The 17,512-nt window shown below is 37.3% G+C and overlaps 1 protein-coding gene across 4 annotated transcripts in view; it reads right to left on the bottom strand.

The window, feature by feature from the left end:
* DPH6 (diphthamine biosynthesis 6) overlaps positions 1 to 17,512 on the bottom strand; it is a 479,427-nt gene that overhangs the window by 39,748 nt on the left and 422,167 nt on the right. For all 4 annotated transcript variants that reach the window (XM_072622998.1, XM_072622997.1, XM_072622999.1 and 1 more), the window contains exon 14: positions 15,801 to 16,206. In XM_072622998.1, coding sequence (XP_072479099.1) covers positions 15,801 to 16,206 — 406 coding nt within the window. The remainder of the gene's footprint in view (positions 1 to 15,800; positions 16,207 to 17,512) is intronic.

The following is a 17,512-nucleotide window of genomic DNA, read 5'->3' on the forward strand; positions in this document are numbered from 1 at the left end:
AGAGGAATTTATATTTAATAACAATGATAATAAAAATAACTTACATTTATATGTCACTTAAAAGTTTACAAAGCACTTTAGATAACTTTTCATTTGATCCTTACTACACTCCCAGGAATTAGGTGCTATTATTATCTCCATTTTACAGAAGAGGAAACTGAGAAGGCAGAAATGGAATGAATTGACTAGGGTCATAAAAGTACTAAGCTAACTATACAGTAACTGGCCAGAACTATTAAGTAACTGAGAAAGGAAGTTATGTGCTCAGTCTGTGCTTTAAGTATATAAGATGGATTGGAATGTCTAGAAACTGGAGTAAGGGATATCAATTAGGAGGCTGTTAGGATAATCTGAGTGACAGGTGAGAAGATTCTGAATTAAGATGGTTTCTGTAGAAGTCGATAGAAAGGGTCAGATGAAAGAAACATTGTGGAAGTAAAAATGGCAAGGTGTGGCAACTGATTGGAAATGTAGGATTAAGGAAGAATGAGGAGTCATAGATAGTGTTGATTATGAACCGAGAGACTAGAAAGATGATGCCATTGACAGAAATAGAGAAGTCTGGAAGAGGAGAGATTTGTTTTTTTTAAGATGCCAAGTAATGGCATACTTACTTTAATCTAGGATTTGAGATTTCCAGGAAAAATGATTAAGCTCCTTCTTTTCTGGGCAATGTGGGAAAGTATATCAGTGAGAAAGGAGTCTACTGTCTTTGGAAAGGCTCTTTAATTCTTTCAGGACAAAGCTACAGTGAGAAGAAGTAAGGAATCTATGTAAATTCCTTAGGAGAAAGGGCACTTTTTTGTTTTTGTCTCAATCACTTTTGTCTTAGATGAGTAGCTACCACAGTGCCTGGCATATAAGAGGAACTGAATAAATGCTTGTTGAATTGAATTAAATAAATTGATGGTTCCATGACTATAACTGCTGTCATAATATCCCTCAAGAATTAAAACACCTTTAAAAATTGAGTAGCTTCTTCACATTTCATTAGTATGATTACATCCAATCTTTTTATTTAGTTATGGTATTGAATATGTAAAACCATCCAAGTAGTAAATTGCAAGTCCATCACTCATTCTTAGCCCTCTGAAATAATAATATTAATAATCCTAAAAGAAACTCCTTTGTCCATGAAACACATTGACCCAATATAAAACATACTCTAGATCTTGAAAAAATTGACTGCCCTTCTTTAAGTCGATTATGACAGAGTATACTACCAATAAGACAAACGGCCCAATCTGTCATGAAATTGGGGGCACTACCGTAGTTACTTCCTTTCCTTTGCAGGAGCCTTAACATCATCAAACCTATTAGGCCCTGGAGACGCATTGGCTCTACATTGTTGTAAGATCTCTAGCAGAAATATCACAGTCCATTGATGATTATAATCATATACTCACAAGTTTGATTGAGACAAAGAGGCAAAGAAGACAGTAGGGAAAAAAAATCAATCCTTCTTCTAGTGATATTAACATGAAATATTTTTTTCTACTCTAACAGAGAAGTGGTGTTTCACTTCAGAGCACTGCCACAAATCTGGAAGGTGGGGCGCATCTGACTGGCCCTTTTTCTTACATTTGGAAGTTGTAACAAAATTAAAGACATACCGAGGTTTGGTATCTTGGCTCTCTTGTACTGTCAGGCCAAAAAATTGAGAAATGAGAGGTCTGGAAATAGAAAAAAAAGGGGGGGAGGGGAGAAATAAAAGGTCTTCCTCTATGAGAAAAGAAGAAACATTTCCTTGTTCTTTTCTCATGAATATAAAATATTAGATCTAAAAAGAGACTTGTATCTATGCTATGCCAATACAGCCATACAACTTTGAGTTTGAATTCAGATTTTTTTCCATAGTTTTTGACAAATTACTAAAGATAATTGTGTGTGTATGTTTGTATAAGGATGAAGGATTAAAAATATTTTCACAAAAAAAAAACCATAGAAGGTCAGATATAATAAACCCATTCTTTGTATACCATAAAAAATTCATTCATTTATTCATAAGGTATTCTATAACAAAACCTGTCTTCCCTTTTCCCTGTCTTCTATTCTTTCTCCTCATCTAAATGCTGAAGTTGTTAATTTTTCATTCTTATAAAAAAAAAAGAAAAAAATCACCACTAAAAAATGCTTTCACATATATTATGTTTTTTTCACTGAGACAGGAAGCTAGAATTACTTTCTCCATTTTTCCTCAGTGGACTAAGTCAAGTAGTATAGGGCAACTAGGTGATCCAAAGGATAGTGTGTTGGGCCTGGAGTCAGGAAAATTCATCTTCCTGAATTCAAATATGGCCTCAGACTCTTACTGGCTCTATGACCCTGGGCAAGTCATTTAACCCAGTTTGATTCAGTTTCCTCATCTGTAAAATGAGCTGGAGAAGGAAATGGCAAACCACTCCAGTATCTTTGCCAAGAAAACCCCAAATGGGGTCATAAGCGTTTGGACATGACTGAAGCGACTGAACAACCACAAAAAAGCCAGGACTGGAACCCACGTTCTTATCATGTGCCCCCATTTTCATGATGTTCTGTGGTAATAGCATAATGCAAATCTGACATCTTTTGAAAATCCCTTCCTGTGTAAATCTGCAGAATTTACTGACAAAGGTGAGAATTAGTCCTGCTGATATAATTGTTATTTAGATTTACAATTTTAACCCTAAATTTTTCTAGGTCTCCACATCTCTATCACATGCTTTGCTTTAGGACTTAGCATGGTGGAAAGAAAGCTGGGATTTTGGTTAGAGGAGATGGGTTCAAAGCCTGTCTCTATGAGTCACTTTCTGTGCAACCTTGCTTTCATGTCCTCATCTGTAACATGAGGGGGTTGGACTTGAGAACTTCTAAAGAGGGTCACCCACTGAATTTCTATCCCTCCTTAAACTCAGTCAAATTCTACCTTTTCCAGAAAAGGTTCTGTTATCCCTAGTCAAGTCAAGACAAGTATTTATTATATACCTACTGTTTGGTAGATACTTAGCTCAGTACTGGGAATAAATACAAAGGCAAAACCAGTGCCTGCCTTCAAGGAGCTCACAGTCTAATGGGGGAGACAACAAGTACACCACTACGTGCAAACAAGTTCTACACAGGATGAATTGGAGATAATCTTGGAAGACACTAACATTAATGGGAATCAGGAAAGGTTTCTTGAAGAAAGTGGAAATTTTAAGGGCAATAGGGAAGCCAGAAGGTGGAGATGAGAAAGAAGAGATTTTTAGTCATGGGGCACAGCCAGTGAAAATGCTCAGATTCAGAAGACGGAATGTATTTTGTGAGGAATCATAAAGGAGACCACTGTCCATTGGATCAAAGATCGTAGAATATGACAGCGAGGTGACACGTTGGATCAAGCACTAGATCTGATATCAGAAAGACCTGAGTTCAAATCCAGCCTCATACCCTTACTGGCTGGATGACCCTGGGCAAATCACTTAACTGCTGTCTGCCTCAGTTTCCTCATCTGTAAAAATTGAGATAATAATACTTACCTAACAGGTTTTTGTGAGGATCAAGTGAGCTAATATTTGTAAAGTACTTTGCAAACCTTAAAACACTACAGAAATGATTATCTATTGTTATTATCATGTGATGACCATTCCCCTCTCCAACTACGCGTCTAATTTTGCATTAATTATTTAGCTATATATTCTATCTCTTCACTTGATTACAAGCACCATGGAGGCAGAGACCATGTCTCACTTGAGCTTTGTTTCTCACCCAGGACCTAGTATGGTGCTCTTCCCTATTGTCCCCGGTTTGGCTATCTCAGCAATTGTAGGACCCAGAGCATTAGCTTTATCAAGAGAGGAATAAGTTAGTTTACATGGTCTAATAAGACATGTATCTATTTCCAGACAGGTGAAGAAGTTTCTTTTAATTTTATATTTTAAGTCTTCAGCTTTCAGAGAACCAACTTTCAAAACATTTTATATGTTTGTTACATGTGTATGTGGGGCTGGGGCGGGGGAGCAGTAAGGAGATTTAATATTAACTATATGGGCCATTTGCTCTGTCCCAGAAGAGTTATTCCTACAATATGAGATGGGAAAGAAATCTGAGGAAAGAAGGGAAAGGTTACGTATATGCCAATACTTAGGCTCTGAAAAGACTGGGGAATGTTTTGGAGTCAACCATGTCTGTTACTTTTTCAAGAGCAAGGGATAAGTTCATAAAGACAATTAGGTGGTTGCAACGGCATCCACATACACCCACACTAACACCCACACTGACACAAATATACACACATGGGAAGGAGAAGATGTCACTTAACTGAAGTTAGCAGTTCACGCAGAAAGATATTAATCTATTTGGCTCCCTGCGCAGTTGAGATTATATAATTTGCTTTAACTCGTAACAAATAAAAATATTAAGTATTAGAAATGTATGAAAGTCACCATACACTTTAAAAAAAAATTGGACCAGTGATTTCATCAATGTCAACAAGGAACTCTTAGTGAAGAACTTCGTGCACCCAGACTGATCAGTGCCTTCTGTCTAACAGTCTCAGACAATGGCCCTGAGGTTTACTGACTTGCCTGGGATCACAAAGCCACAGATGGGAATTTGAACTCGTCTTCCTGTATGGAAGCAGGCATTCGATCTTCTACTACAAGCAGCCTGCCTCCATTGCATTAACCCCTTTAGATATGCCCAATGGTATGCTAGCATTTTCACGGATTCCCTTCCTTCTCTTTGGTTGAAGAGAAAAAGTCAAATGACAAAAGGAAAATGACATAATACGGCATCTTCAGAGCTCAGACTTGTCATGTTAGTATGGTCTACAGGGAGACTTGACATCACAGGAAGTACGATAAACCCCAATTCACTAAATTTTATTGGACTGAGGGAATTATATGCATGATAAAATGGTGATATAAGTTGTCCTACTTAAATAGGCCACCCTGTGATATGTCATGTAAAGCATCTTCACAGCTATTTTTGCATCTCAAAAATTATGTACAGTGTTAGCAGCATCAACATTTTTCCTCTGAAACTTTTGCCTTTGTAATGTCTACATTGTACAAGGAAAAAGGGGTGATTAAAAAAAGAGCATTTACCCTTATTAAATGGGTGGGAGATAGAAGAACCAAATTATAGTAGTGTCTGGCCTGCTATTTTCTAAAGATCTCCGGCTTTAAAGTTAGGGTATGAATTAAGGGAAAAAATGGAACACCTACATAAATGCATAAGAATAGGTTTTAGTCATGAAAATGATTCTGGCAAAATTCAGCTGGAAACAAGGAAAATACCCAGTTTCAAATGGCTTTCCAAGAAAATAGATTCTGCTACTAAAATTTTTGGCAATCTTTTTTCTGCTGTGAATGATATGCTCTATTTGCACAAAAGGAAGAGAAAAGGGACACAAAGGAGGAATCCCCCAAGTCAAAGGTTGTTCTATAAGTAGGGAAATGGATTTCAAATCAGAAATTGTATCCTGTGAAGCAAGTTTCACAGAAATGAGTATAATCAGGAAGAGCTTGCACTAGGCCAGCTGGCCTTCAACAGTGAGTGGTAGGGGAAGTAAATTGAAAGATGAGGAGATGTACTTTATTAGCATGACATCTATGGTCAAAAGGAGAAAGGCTATAGACTGAATTAGATAAACTAAGTACTCGTTTTGCTCTCCTGAATCTGAAGTTAAATTCCAGGATGGCACTTTTAACAAAAGTTATAGACCAAGGCAGGCAGGTAGTGCAAGGGATGGAGTACCAGGTCTGCAGTCAGGAAGACAACTTTCTGAGTTCAAATGTGGCCTTAGACATTTACTAGCTGTGTGATCCTGGGCAAGTAACTTCACCCTGTTTGCCTCAGTTTCCCATTTGTAAAATGAGCTGGAGAAGGAAATAGAAAACCCCAAATCTGTGCCAAGTAACCCCAAAAGGAGTCACAAAGAGCTGGACATGAGTGAAACAACTCAACAATAACAACAGACCAAGAGTCAGACCAATTCAAACATTTCTCTGGAAGTAGGTTATGGGAGCCCTCTGAACAATAAATTCCAGGAACAAACTGATGGTATACTACCTCCTCCCAGATGTGATGGCCAGCAAAATAGGAGCCTTTGCCGTTTTTGTTTTAGTATAATCAAGTGCCTCTGACTGAATCTTACCTTTATCAACTAAGAGTCTTTACTTGGAGTAAAGTACAGAAAGAAAAGAAACAGAGTTTCTTTCGTTAAAAACAGTATATGTCTTTGTATTGTTAATTATTTTAATGTGATTAAAGAAGATCTTCCTCACCCATTAATGAGCCTGGGAAGATGTGTAGGAAGGTTCACACCTTGTGCTAAGTTTCTAATGAGGCACTGGTTCTCAAGGGTTGTGATGCCCTCTGGCTCTAAATAAATGTATACATACTCTGAGGGTAAGGTTTTACTTTGGGGCTTAGTGTTTGGAAGAAGCTTCTTGTGCCAGATGAGACTCTGGGAAGCTGCTAAGCAGCCCCCTGGCTTTGAAAATCCAGATGTTGGTGCTTCTCTCTCTGGCAACTAGGGTCAGACAGTTGGATCTGTTGATCTATGATTTATGGATTGCTTATGTCAGACATTTGGAAGCATGTCCGTTGATTTTGATTTCTCTGTATTTTTTCTGAAGATCAGGGTGCTGACTTTTCCCCCTGACCTAAGTGAATGATACATATGCTTGATTAAAGTGATTGCTGACCCCTCAAATGTTGCCTTTCCTTTTAGAAAAGCGGATCAAAGAAGCTGTGACAGCAGCACCTCTGCGTATGTTGGCGTGCTTACTGTTACACCAGACTGCTTATAAATAGAACTGAGTTTGTTCTCCTTACCCTTCTTCTGGACAATGATTTCCAAGTGACTTCTTTTAAAATTTATGCTCCTGACGGTCAGATTATTTCTAACCCAACATTTTAGAGGAACGAGGATGATGTACAGATTAGCATAAGTTTAAAGGGAATTATTATACTTGAAAATTTAGAATAGTTCTGGACTTAATTATTTCCTTCGTCTGGTAAATTCAATCTTTCACCATATGGGGGATGATACAAGCTGGTAACTGACTTGATAATTATGATAATAGGCTGATAGTAATTAAAACAGATTTCATATTGATGGGTTAATAAGTAACTGTGAAAGAGTTAAATATTTGATTTCATCTTTGGTGAAGTATGCAGAAAAAATGTACCATCTTAATGATCAGTCTGTATGAATGCATATATGTATGCTATTTAGAAGTCTATGTTTGAATGTTCTCTGAGAAACACCAAGTTACCAAGGAGCATATATAAAAGGGCTGAAAGTGAAGAATTTTCTTGTTTTTGATCTTATAAATATGATCATCTTGTCTAATTTTCAGGTCTTAGAAATATAGCAGGGTTTCTTAACTTTTGGCCTGTGAACGTTTGCTTTTTTTTTCTGTTTTGATTTCAATATTTCACTATGGAAATATTTCAGTATTCAGCATTTCAATATAATTGGTTTCCTTGGTAATCCTATATATATTTTTTATGCTTTTAAAAACATTATTTTCAAAAGGGGTCTGTAGGTTTCAATAGATTGTCAGATGGGTCCATGACATATCAAAGGTTGAACCCCTCCTCTGGAGGGTCTTTATGCTATTTCTGTCATCAAGTCATCTTTGGCAGGCAACACAATGCAGCCTTCTTAGTTCTACCATGCGTCTTCCCATTGCTCTTTCGATAATTTATAATTTAGATTATTCTGAAATCATGATGTTCTATGATTTGCAACCACACAGCAACACTGGGAAAACTCTGGTGCTAATGAAAATAAATATTTGTTGCAGGAAACAGTGTGGATCATTGGGAGCACTGAACAATTCCCCCAAATGCTCAATCTTCTCCTCTTTCCTCACTTGCTTTTTGTCAGTATGGATGGGATGACTAATCTCATGTATAGCTGTAAAGTTCATTAAAGAAATGTAGTAGAGTTCTTTCTAGGTCATAATGCAATGTCACTTGCAAATAAAAAAAGAGCTTAGAGAATTTCATCTTTAATAAGGAATCTTTTCATCTGGATTTCATGGAGACTATGTTCCATGAGAGGTAGCTAGGTGGCTCGGTTGACAGAGTACCAGGTTGGAAGTCAAGAAGACTCATTTTCCTGAGTTCAAATGTGGCCTCAGACTCTTACTAGCTGTGTGACCCTGGGCAAGTCCCTTAGTCCTGTTTGCCTCAGTTCTCTCATCTGCAAAATGAGCTGGAGAAGGAAATGGCAAACCCCTCCAGTATCTTTGCCAAGAAAAATTCCAAATGGGGTCCCAAAGAGTTGGATATCAACGAAACAAGTTCACAACAATCAAAAAAATCTTTCACAAACATGGCATACACTTTTGGGGAACATATCTCACTCCTTGAAATTTTGCTTGGTGTCAACATTCAGCAGCTCACTGAAACACAATGATTTCTGTACATGTGTCTGTCTTACATAGTTTTTCTCTACTAAAGGTATGCATTTCCAGCTGCTTAGTGGTTAGCTACATCTGGATATCCTAGCAACATTAAAATGACCACGTTCCACATGGAAATTTGTCCTGCAGTCCTCAGAACTACTCCCTACACTCTTTCTTGTTCTCATAAGTCATCTCATTTTCCATACCGTCACTCAGATTTGGAACCTCAGCAATCTTTGGCTCTTTATTTTATTCCATTTATTATATCCATTATATCCATATTTTATTTCATTTATCTTGGTAAAATCTTTCTCCTTTTCATTCCTATGATTAACACCTAAGTTTAGTCTATCATGATCTTTTTCCTTGGTTTCTTTTGCCCCTTTTCCTGCTGTTCAAAAACCATTAACAGCTTTTCATCCTCCACAGAAATAAGTCAAAACTCTAATTCGAGATGCTATCTAGTTTGGTCACAATTTACTTCCTCAGCTTCACGTTCTAGTATTCCCTTTCAAATGCTGCAGCCAAACCGAACTATTTGCCATTTCCTCAATATGCCCTATTTGTTCCAATCCCTTGGCCCTTCATAATGCTGTATGATTTGTCTGGAGGGTATATTTCTAACTTCTGTGTGTGAGATTTTTACCCATCTTTCAAGGTTCATGTCAAGTGCCATATCTTCCCTGGAGCCTTCTCTGGCATGGTATCTTTCCCTCACATCCTCCTTAGCACTGCGTTTGAACTTGTCACGTATAATAATTATGTCCTTTTAGTTTGTATCACTGTCATTGCTGTCCCCCTCCCCCCCACTTCCCTATCTGATTTTAAGTTCTCTGAGGGCAGGGAATCTGTACTGTTTATCTTAGATTTTTCTAAGACCACATAGTACAGTGTCTTTCACATAAATAGATCCACAAGAAATATCTGTTAAATTGAATAGAGATGATTAATCAAAATTGGCTTGCAGACAGTCAAATAAAGTTCTCTTTGTTGACTGTTCTGGTCTTAGAACTGTAAACCATCACCTTGTGATGACCCATGATAGGATAAGCAAGATGCTATGAAGAAGTAATTTTCCTCCATAGCTGTTTAGCTGGCCTTGAGGAGCCACAAGGCAACTGGATTTATTTTGTGCTGATGGAAGCTCAGTGGGAACATAAACTAGCAATGCCGGGGAACAGAGGGTCTATCCAAAAAAAAGAAGATCCATTGATATACTGTACTAAAACCGCATGTGCCAGATATATTTAAACTAGAGGCAATGCAAATGGTAAACACTCATTTTAAAGAATTTTACAGTATTCCTGGAAGTTCCATAAAAGGTGAGTCTGAAATATTCTTTCCTAGAAATTTTGCATGAAAAGTTTCTATAAAATATGTTGCAAAATGAATTATAGTGGATGTAATTACTGTGCAACCTTGGATGTGGGTATAAAAAATTCAGCTGCCAGAATGTTAACGGCCACTTAATATATAGGTTGCTTGATTGGACTCTGGGCAATAACTACAAGCTTCCCAAACCTGCTGCTGCTGCTGAATGTTATATCAGGACCAAGTTTAGCTATTTTAGTCTCTTAAAATGTCATTTTAAATATCACAGTGAATCAAGTCATTGTTGCCTAATAGCCTGCATACATTACAATCCAATACATTTCCCCAAACACTATTTTAGTTAGCTTTCATTTGTTTTTATTTTTTTGGAAATAGAAGCAGAATTCTTTTACCTAAACCATAAAAACTGGACAAAAAATCCCCATTATTTGCTGAGTGGAAAAACCAAGGAATTAGCAATGAAACTTCCCTTTCTATTCAGCAGGTTAACTTTCATGGCTGCCTGTCCCATTCACAGCAGAGTGGTAGAAAACAATGGTTCCTATTTTCATTGCCCATTTTCCATGGCAATAAAATACAGTTTGGATAGGGGGTAAAATTTTAGACCAGAAGCAACACAACACTTTTCTCTGCATGCTACTGATGTCTCTTGGCTATGCTCATGGCTTATCAGGTGAGCTTATGTTTTTACCTCTAATGACAACAAAATCTGTCATCACTAAAAATAATTCCTCTTATTACAAATGTATAGCTGGGACCTTGGATTGTGATCTTACTGACGCTCCCAGAAAGGATAGGTCTTAAAAATTAAAGGTAAATTGGGTTTTGGTCAAAATCAGCCCTACTCTAAATCTACTAGGCAAGCTTGCTATGTCAGGTAACCCTGCGATGAATCGTTTTGTAATGGAATAATCACCCTCTAATTTATCATTTGGTAAATTGGTCATACAACATTTTCTTTAAAACAGGGCATACCAGTACTATGGATAAGGGTATGGGGTACGCTGAAATGGTATATTTCTACTTTCCTTCTTAAAGATTTATATCTTTTTATCTCCTATACAAAATGCCCTCAAATCCAGCCTGGGCCTGAATATAACACCTTCACCCTGTACAACATGCTTACAATAAGTTTCTGAGAGATGTGACAAATATTTCAACCTTGTATATGGTCCACTCTGGCAGGAACAAACCATTTGAATTATCCATGGGGACCTGTCATGATTCTGTGAGGGAAGAGATTTTTTTTTTTTGGATCATATGAAAATCTGTCAGGCTGGTGGGCCAGAGGATTCCGTGAAACCAATAACAGCGAGGTCTATTTGGTTTTCACAATCCCAGATCACATAAGCATTGTGTACTGAGACCTGAGTAATTAATTTCTGCCCTATAGTACCTACCTGTTGACATATCTGCAGCATCAAACAGCATCTGCCCATATATGTTGCTTCAGGGAAGACATTTCTTACTTTTCTTCTTTCTCTGCATTTTTTAGTTTGGCGATTATACCCACTTAGGATGGATTTAGAATTGTAAGGGTCTTGAGATCTAGTCCAATCCCCTCATTTTGCAGGTAAGGAAATTGAGGCCTAAGTAAATTTCTTGAGTGGCGAGGTAGGATCTGAACCCAAATCCTCCGACTCTTTATACTGTACCAGAGCGTCAGTGATTACCTTTATGCCAATGGCTCCTAACTCTCTATATTTATCACTCTCCTTTATTGACAGATGCTTGGTGGCTATCTCTACTTGGATGCCCTGTTGCTTGGTGTCTTACATTCTTCAAAATTTGGATAATTTATTCAAAATGAAACTAATATTTACCTTTGAACTGGTTTTTCTTCCTGACTTTTCTGCTTCCTGTTCATAGAAAATGGCAGTCACCCGTCAGAAAATAACAGAATTGGAATGTACCTTAGGGGCCATCTACTCCAACCTGTATTTGAAAGCCAATCCCTTTCACACAGTTAGCTGTCGTAAACATTACATGAGTTAGTGAATGTACAATACTTTGAAAACCTTAAAGTACTGCATTTTTATTAAAGGTCAATTGTCATAAAACAAAGACCTAAAGCACCATAGTACCTTATGCTGAGAAGACATCGAGGAAGAATATACTAGGATGTATTCTTATATTTCTTTCAGTGTTCCTATGGAAAGTGAATGATACTTAGATCTTATTGTTGATGGTCATGTCAATAAGAATTTATTAAAAAAAAGCAAATTACACAGTATTTTCCCAAAGTAGAAGTTCACTTGTAACCCTGTTATATCTCAAAGAGGACATGGTCCATAAGCTTACAGAAGAATATTGTGTGTGTGTATAGCTCATCCCTATAAATGACAATTCCTGCCACCTTTTTGAATGAAGATGACAAAAAAAGGCAAGAGGTAAAGGAAACAACTTCATTTTAGAAAAGTCAATAAAAGAAAAAGACTGCAGGCAAGAGAAGAAATATTTTCCATCCTTTGAGAAATCACTAAGGAGCCATTGGAAAACATGACATTGGAATCAAACTAGGAATTAGTGTCAGAGGAAGTTGTCTTTCTACAAGCTCTAAGTTAGCCTCCACATCAGATCAAGAGGCCACCCTACTTAGCTACAAACCTTAATCAATAACATTATATATGTACATACATAGATGCACATACATATGGATGTATTTGTATACACATGATGATTAGAAACTTTGGGTCAATGCAAGATCTGTTTGTCCATTTGAAAATAGCATGAAAAAGAATGAAACCCAAAGCAGTCTTTTTGTGGTACTCTAATTTCTAGGCTGTCTATGATATGAGGTGAGGGTAGGGAAAAATTTTATCTGCTTTACTCCCTTCTACTAATTCCTTCCTATAGCATCTCTCCACTGGCCAAGTAGTGATTATAGCTGTGGAAGAGTGAAGGTGATAGAAAGAGGTGGCTATTCCTGCCAGTGTCTGATGAGCTCTGGCTTTAGAATGACAAAGGTCAAAGAGCAGAAGAAAACAGAAGGAGAAGGAGAATCATTATTCCCACTGGCTTTCTTGGCTTTTCAAATGTCAGCTAATTGCTGGCTTACCCCCTATATTTGAGAAGGACTCCTTAGGTAGCTAACACAATTAATAGGTTCTATGCCACACAATCCGTACGGAAGACATACATTCATGAAACATTTAAACACTCTGTATTCCACATTATTCCTGATAACTCCAGTTCTTGATACTAAACCAGAGCATGGAAAATGATTCATACTTTTCATATCTCATATGTGGTCAAATAGCTCAAGTCACAAACTTTTTGAAAAAGCTTGCCTGACATCTGCTATGTCACCTTTCTTGTGCACTGCAGCCGGAAATAAGAAGGCTGCTCTTTTCCAAGTCTTCTTTAATGCTATTGCCTTTTCAACAGAAAGCACGTCTCACTGATGATAATGATGATGGTCATTAGGGCCTCTGAGAGTTTTAAAAGGATCTAAGAATGAATGAATAAGTAAAAACCATGATGACTCACTCTGTACCCAATGCCATTAGTACAACATGAAGTTCTGCATGGTTCCTCCCATCCTCCACATAACTGCAGTATTTAAGCATTGCAAATTTCCTTTTGAACAAGACAAGCATAATTTATTCAAGGAATATTATAAGATCTGTGGAACGTCATCGATCAAGCAGGCGAACTGCAAACAAATATATTTTATCAGGTTGCTTTTTCTCCCTAAAACAAGTCAGAGTAAAACAACAACATTCTGTCAGGCTATATGTTCACTCCTTCCTTCCTGAATTAGAAAAGCTTGTTTCTGCGCCACATTTTCATTGCTTTCTATCCTTGTGTTTTAAATCTATTAAACAATGTCAAGCTGAATTTCCTTTGAATACTGCTTCAGGTTAAATTGGGGAAAATAAGACACTAGAATCTTAGAGAGCTAATGTTTATGTCAGATAATTAATATGGATCAGTTGTTGTTTCATCAGTATCCATGAACATGTGAGAATGCCTTTGTCCACATTTTTGTGTATAGCTATATATATACAGAGTATACAGTATAGCACAGTAGATAGAGCCTGATTCCAATAAGAAAGAACTAAGTTCAGATACAGTCTCTGACACATACTGACTGTGTGACTCTGAGTAAGTCACTTAACATCTTAGTGCCTTTACTGCCCTAATTATCTGGTTCAGCAGATAAGAGTGCTGGGTCTAAAGTCAAGAGGATCTGAGTTCAAATCCCGTCTCAGACACTCACTAGCATGTGTGACCCTGGACAAGTCACTTTACCCTGTTTGCCTCAGGTTCCTCCTCTGTAAAACGAGCTGGAGAAGGAAACGTCAAACCACTCTGGCATCTTTGCCAAGAAAACCCCAAATGGGCTCATGAAAAGTTGAACACAATTGAGAAGACTGAACAACAACAAAATTGACAGTTTTCTCACTGGAATTCTCTATGTCAGTGAAATCACAGATCTGACCTCTTCTTCCTTCCCTATTCCTCCCTCCTTCCTCAGTGTATATGTAGGTAAAAGAAATCTAATTACAATTATTTTAGAGATCAAGAAAGTACAGGCACTTCGGTTTTATATGTCTTTTCCCATCCAAAACTGTCACAGACACTTTTAAGTCTATTTTGGATTTTAGTTAACAAGATTACGCAAATTTGCCAAAGGTCTCTGACTTCCTCAGACAGTACAGGAGGGAACTTCCACTCCCTTATGGTGACTGGTCTATATAGATAAGATTCTTTAAAGAGAAGTCCTAAGGAGTTGCTTGAACTGGTACAAAGCAAAAAATGTCAAAGACTGTATTTGAACTTCAGTCTTCACTGATTTAAAGTCTATCACTCTATCCCACTATACCAGGGTGTTTCTAATAAACCAACAGTATGCTCAACTATACAACGCAAAAATCTCTGACCCTACCCCTATTCCAAAACTCGTACAAACTAAATGTTGAACTTATTGTACAGTTTCTGATCTTTCCTTTGTGAATCTATTTCAAAGCTTCCAATAGCACACACAAAGAATCATCATCTGTGTATGATTCATGTGTCTATTTTCAGTATTTGAAGGGGCAGCGACAAAGCAGGAAAGTCCTGGACCGGTCGTCCGAAAGCATGGGCTCCAGCTCAACTCTTTCTTATATAGCTATGTAACCTTGTGAAAACTAAGTTCTTCTTAAACAGCTCATCCTCCGGGACTAATACTACCAGTCCTAATCTATTTCCTAGGGCTGTTGTGAGCATCAGATGAGATAATGTATGTCAAAGAGTTTTGAAAAATTGAAATTATAGGGCAATGTTATTATTCTAGCCAGATTTCCAATGAGCAACGCACCGGTGATTGGATTCTGCCCTCCAAATTCGAAAATAAAAATGAAGCCTGTTTCAAACAAACTCAATATATTCAAATTGGCACACAACAAATACATTAGGTTATGCTTCTCCACTTCACTTGAGGATTTTCTGCATTATCAAAGGATTCAAGTAGCAAGTTCCCCCTACAGCATTTAAAATATATTTTGATATACATAGTTTTTCAGGAATGTACTTACATATATAACCAAAAACTATGTTAGAAAGTTTGGTGTGAAGAAGGTTATATCTCCATAGGAATGCAAGATTACATTGGAATGGAAAATTATGACTCCATTTGGTCAGCCTGTGCTCCTCAATGGAACTGGACTTGTAATAATAAAAATTTTTAACCATTTTCATTTGTGAAAAGTGTGAACTACTTTCTTTAGGGACTGCCATTTTTTAATCTTTAAATTTCTAGCACCTAAAACAGTATATATTGTAGATGCTAAAAATTAGTTGAACTGAATTAAAATAAACAAAATGTTAGTTCAGGTCATTTACTGGCTAAATGTACCTTCTCTTCTGCCTGTAAAGTCAGCTAACAATAAAGCACAACTTTTGATCCAGTGGACTTCCCCAGATGGTCTTCTAGGAAATGTAAAACTTTTCTGCAGACCAATACTTTTGTCAAATAAATGGCAGACTTCTACTCTGTGACATATTCACTCTTTGTGGTGATACTGTATAGACTATGTGTTAAAGTTCAGCATTTATGCACATATAACTTCATTCATTCTCTTTTCCCAGTTACTATACCTGTACGCAGATCTGTGATATCGATGCTGTCTTTCTTATAGAAAGTCCTAAAGCACAGTGGCATCATCCCTTTGTCTCCAGATAGTCTCCCCATTGCTTGTAAGAACACAGCCACCAACTCTTGAAGAGCCTGGTTTAAATCAGGTAAAGAACCAGAGGATGACATCCATCTTGGGGAAATGGAGATGGAGACACAGGAAGTAGAAATGGATTCGACAGCTTCACACTCAATTAGACAACCCTCAGACTTCTTCTCCAGTACAAAATGCTTTCTTTGAAGTGGCTCATCCACCACTGCTATGACATGCCACTCAATTGCAGAATCTCTAGGAAGATGGGGAACAACCACAATTACCAGGATCCCACTAGTCTCACTGGTGATGCCATAGGTCTCATGGTCTTCTTCCTAAAAATGAAGAAAAACAGAGGGAATCTCAGTTTTAGAATGGATGGACCAAGCCTTTCAAAACTCTCTTAATATAAGCAAAGGGATCTGAAAACATGTTGAAACCAAGGGGCCATATTTAGTGTTTCTGCTTTCCTGATAAGATAAATATTAGCTCATTCATTACATGAGTACAATCTGTAGCCTGAATGTCCATAATTAATAACATCCACTAACGTCCATCTAATACTCCCAAGAGCTACATATGAACATATCACTAGTTATTCATGCTTGAAATGCAGGTGTTTATATTTTGGATAGCTGGAACTTTTTTTTATCCATGGTTTTTATTCAGTTTTTTTGTTTTGCAAATGATTATCTAAGTACTCTGCTAATTTCTATATTTCAGAGCAGAAAAAATTTTATGTCTAAACATTATGCATATTAATAACAAAGCATATGCAAACACATAAACAGATACTTACGTATACCAAAATAGCTTAATACATTCATGTGTATACCAATAAGACTTAAGATTGCAATGTATTATTAACAGTGATTTGGTTTGTTGGATCATGTCTCTCACTGAGCAGCTGCCATGGCAGGTAATTACAAATTTGTCCACTTGCCAGAAATAACTGTTTGCTCATCTTCTCTATTTTTGTCTTTCACAAAGATTTTTGCTTTGCATTAAACATCACGATAATACCTTCTGGTGTCATTTATAGTGAGACTGTCATTAAGGAAATGATTCAGTTCCTCTAGTTGTATGTTAACTCCTTGGTTGTTGGACAGAGGACATATATTGAGTGTTAATAGTTAAAGTAATATTAGTCAATGGTAAAAACAAAACAAAATAAACCTTCCTAGTACCCTCTGTTCCTTCTTCACATTTTGGTCAGCACCGCTAGGGAAGGGCATCTTATTGGACTGAGGGACATTTAGAACTGAAGACTACTTTGTACTTTTAATTGTTTGACGACAATCCCACTTCTCCCTTCTTGGTCTACCAACCATCACTTGATGGCCTTAAGCATAATAGAGACACAGTAGTCGCTGGGACTACAGCAAAAGTCTTTCAAACCAGGACCTGATGAGCTTGCCCTCAAGAGGCACAGCACTCTCTTTGAAAACCCTGGATTACCTCCATGACATGACCAGATAATTTTATTTGTATGTGCGATGCTTCAGAGTTTATAAAGTGCTTCTACAAACATTATCTCATTTGGCAATGCTGGTACTGATCCTGTAAGATGCACAGTCCTGGGTGTACAAAGACAGTGCTATGAAACTACTGCCAATAAGAGTTGTCCTTTAAGTGTTTATT

The sequence above is a fragment of the Notamacropus eugenii genome, chromosome 7 (assembly GCF_028372415.1).
Source record: "Notamacropus eugenii isolate mMacEug1 chromosome 7, mMacEug1.pri_v2, whole genome shotgun sequence".
In the NCBI taxonomy this organism is placed as follows: Eukaryota; Metazoa; Chordata; class Mammalia; order Diprotodontia; family Macropodidae; genus Notamacropus; species Notamacropus eugenii.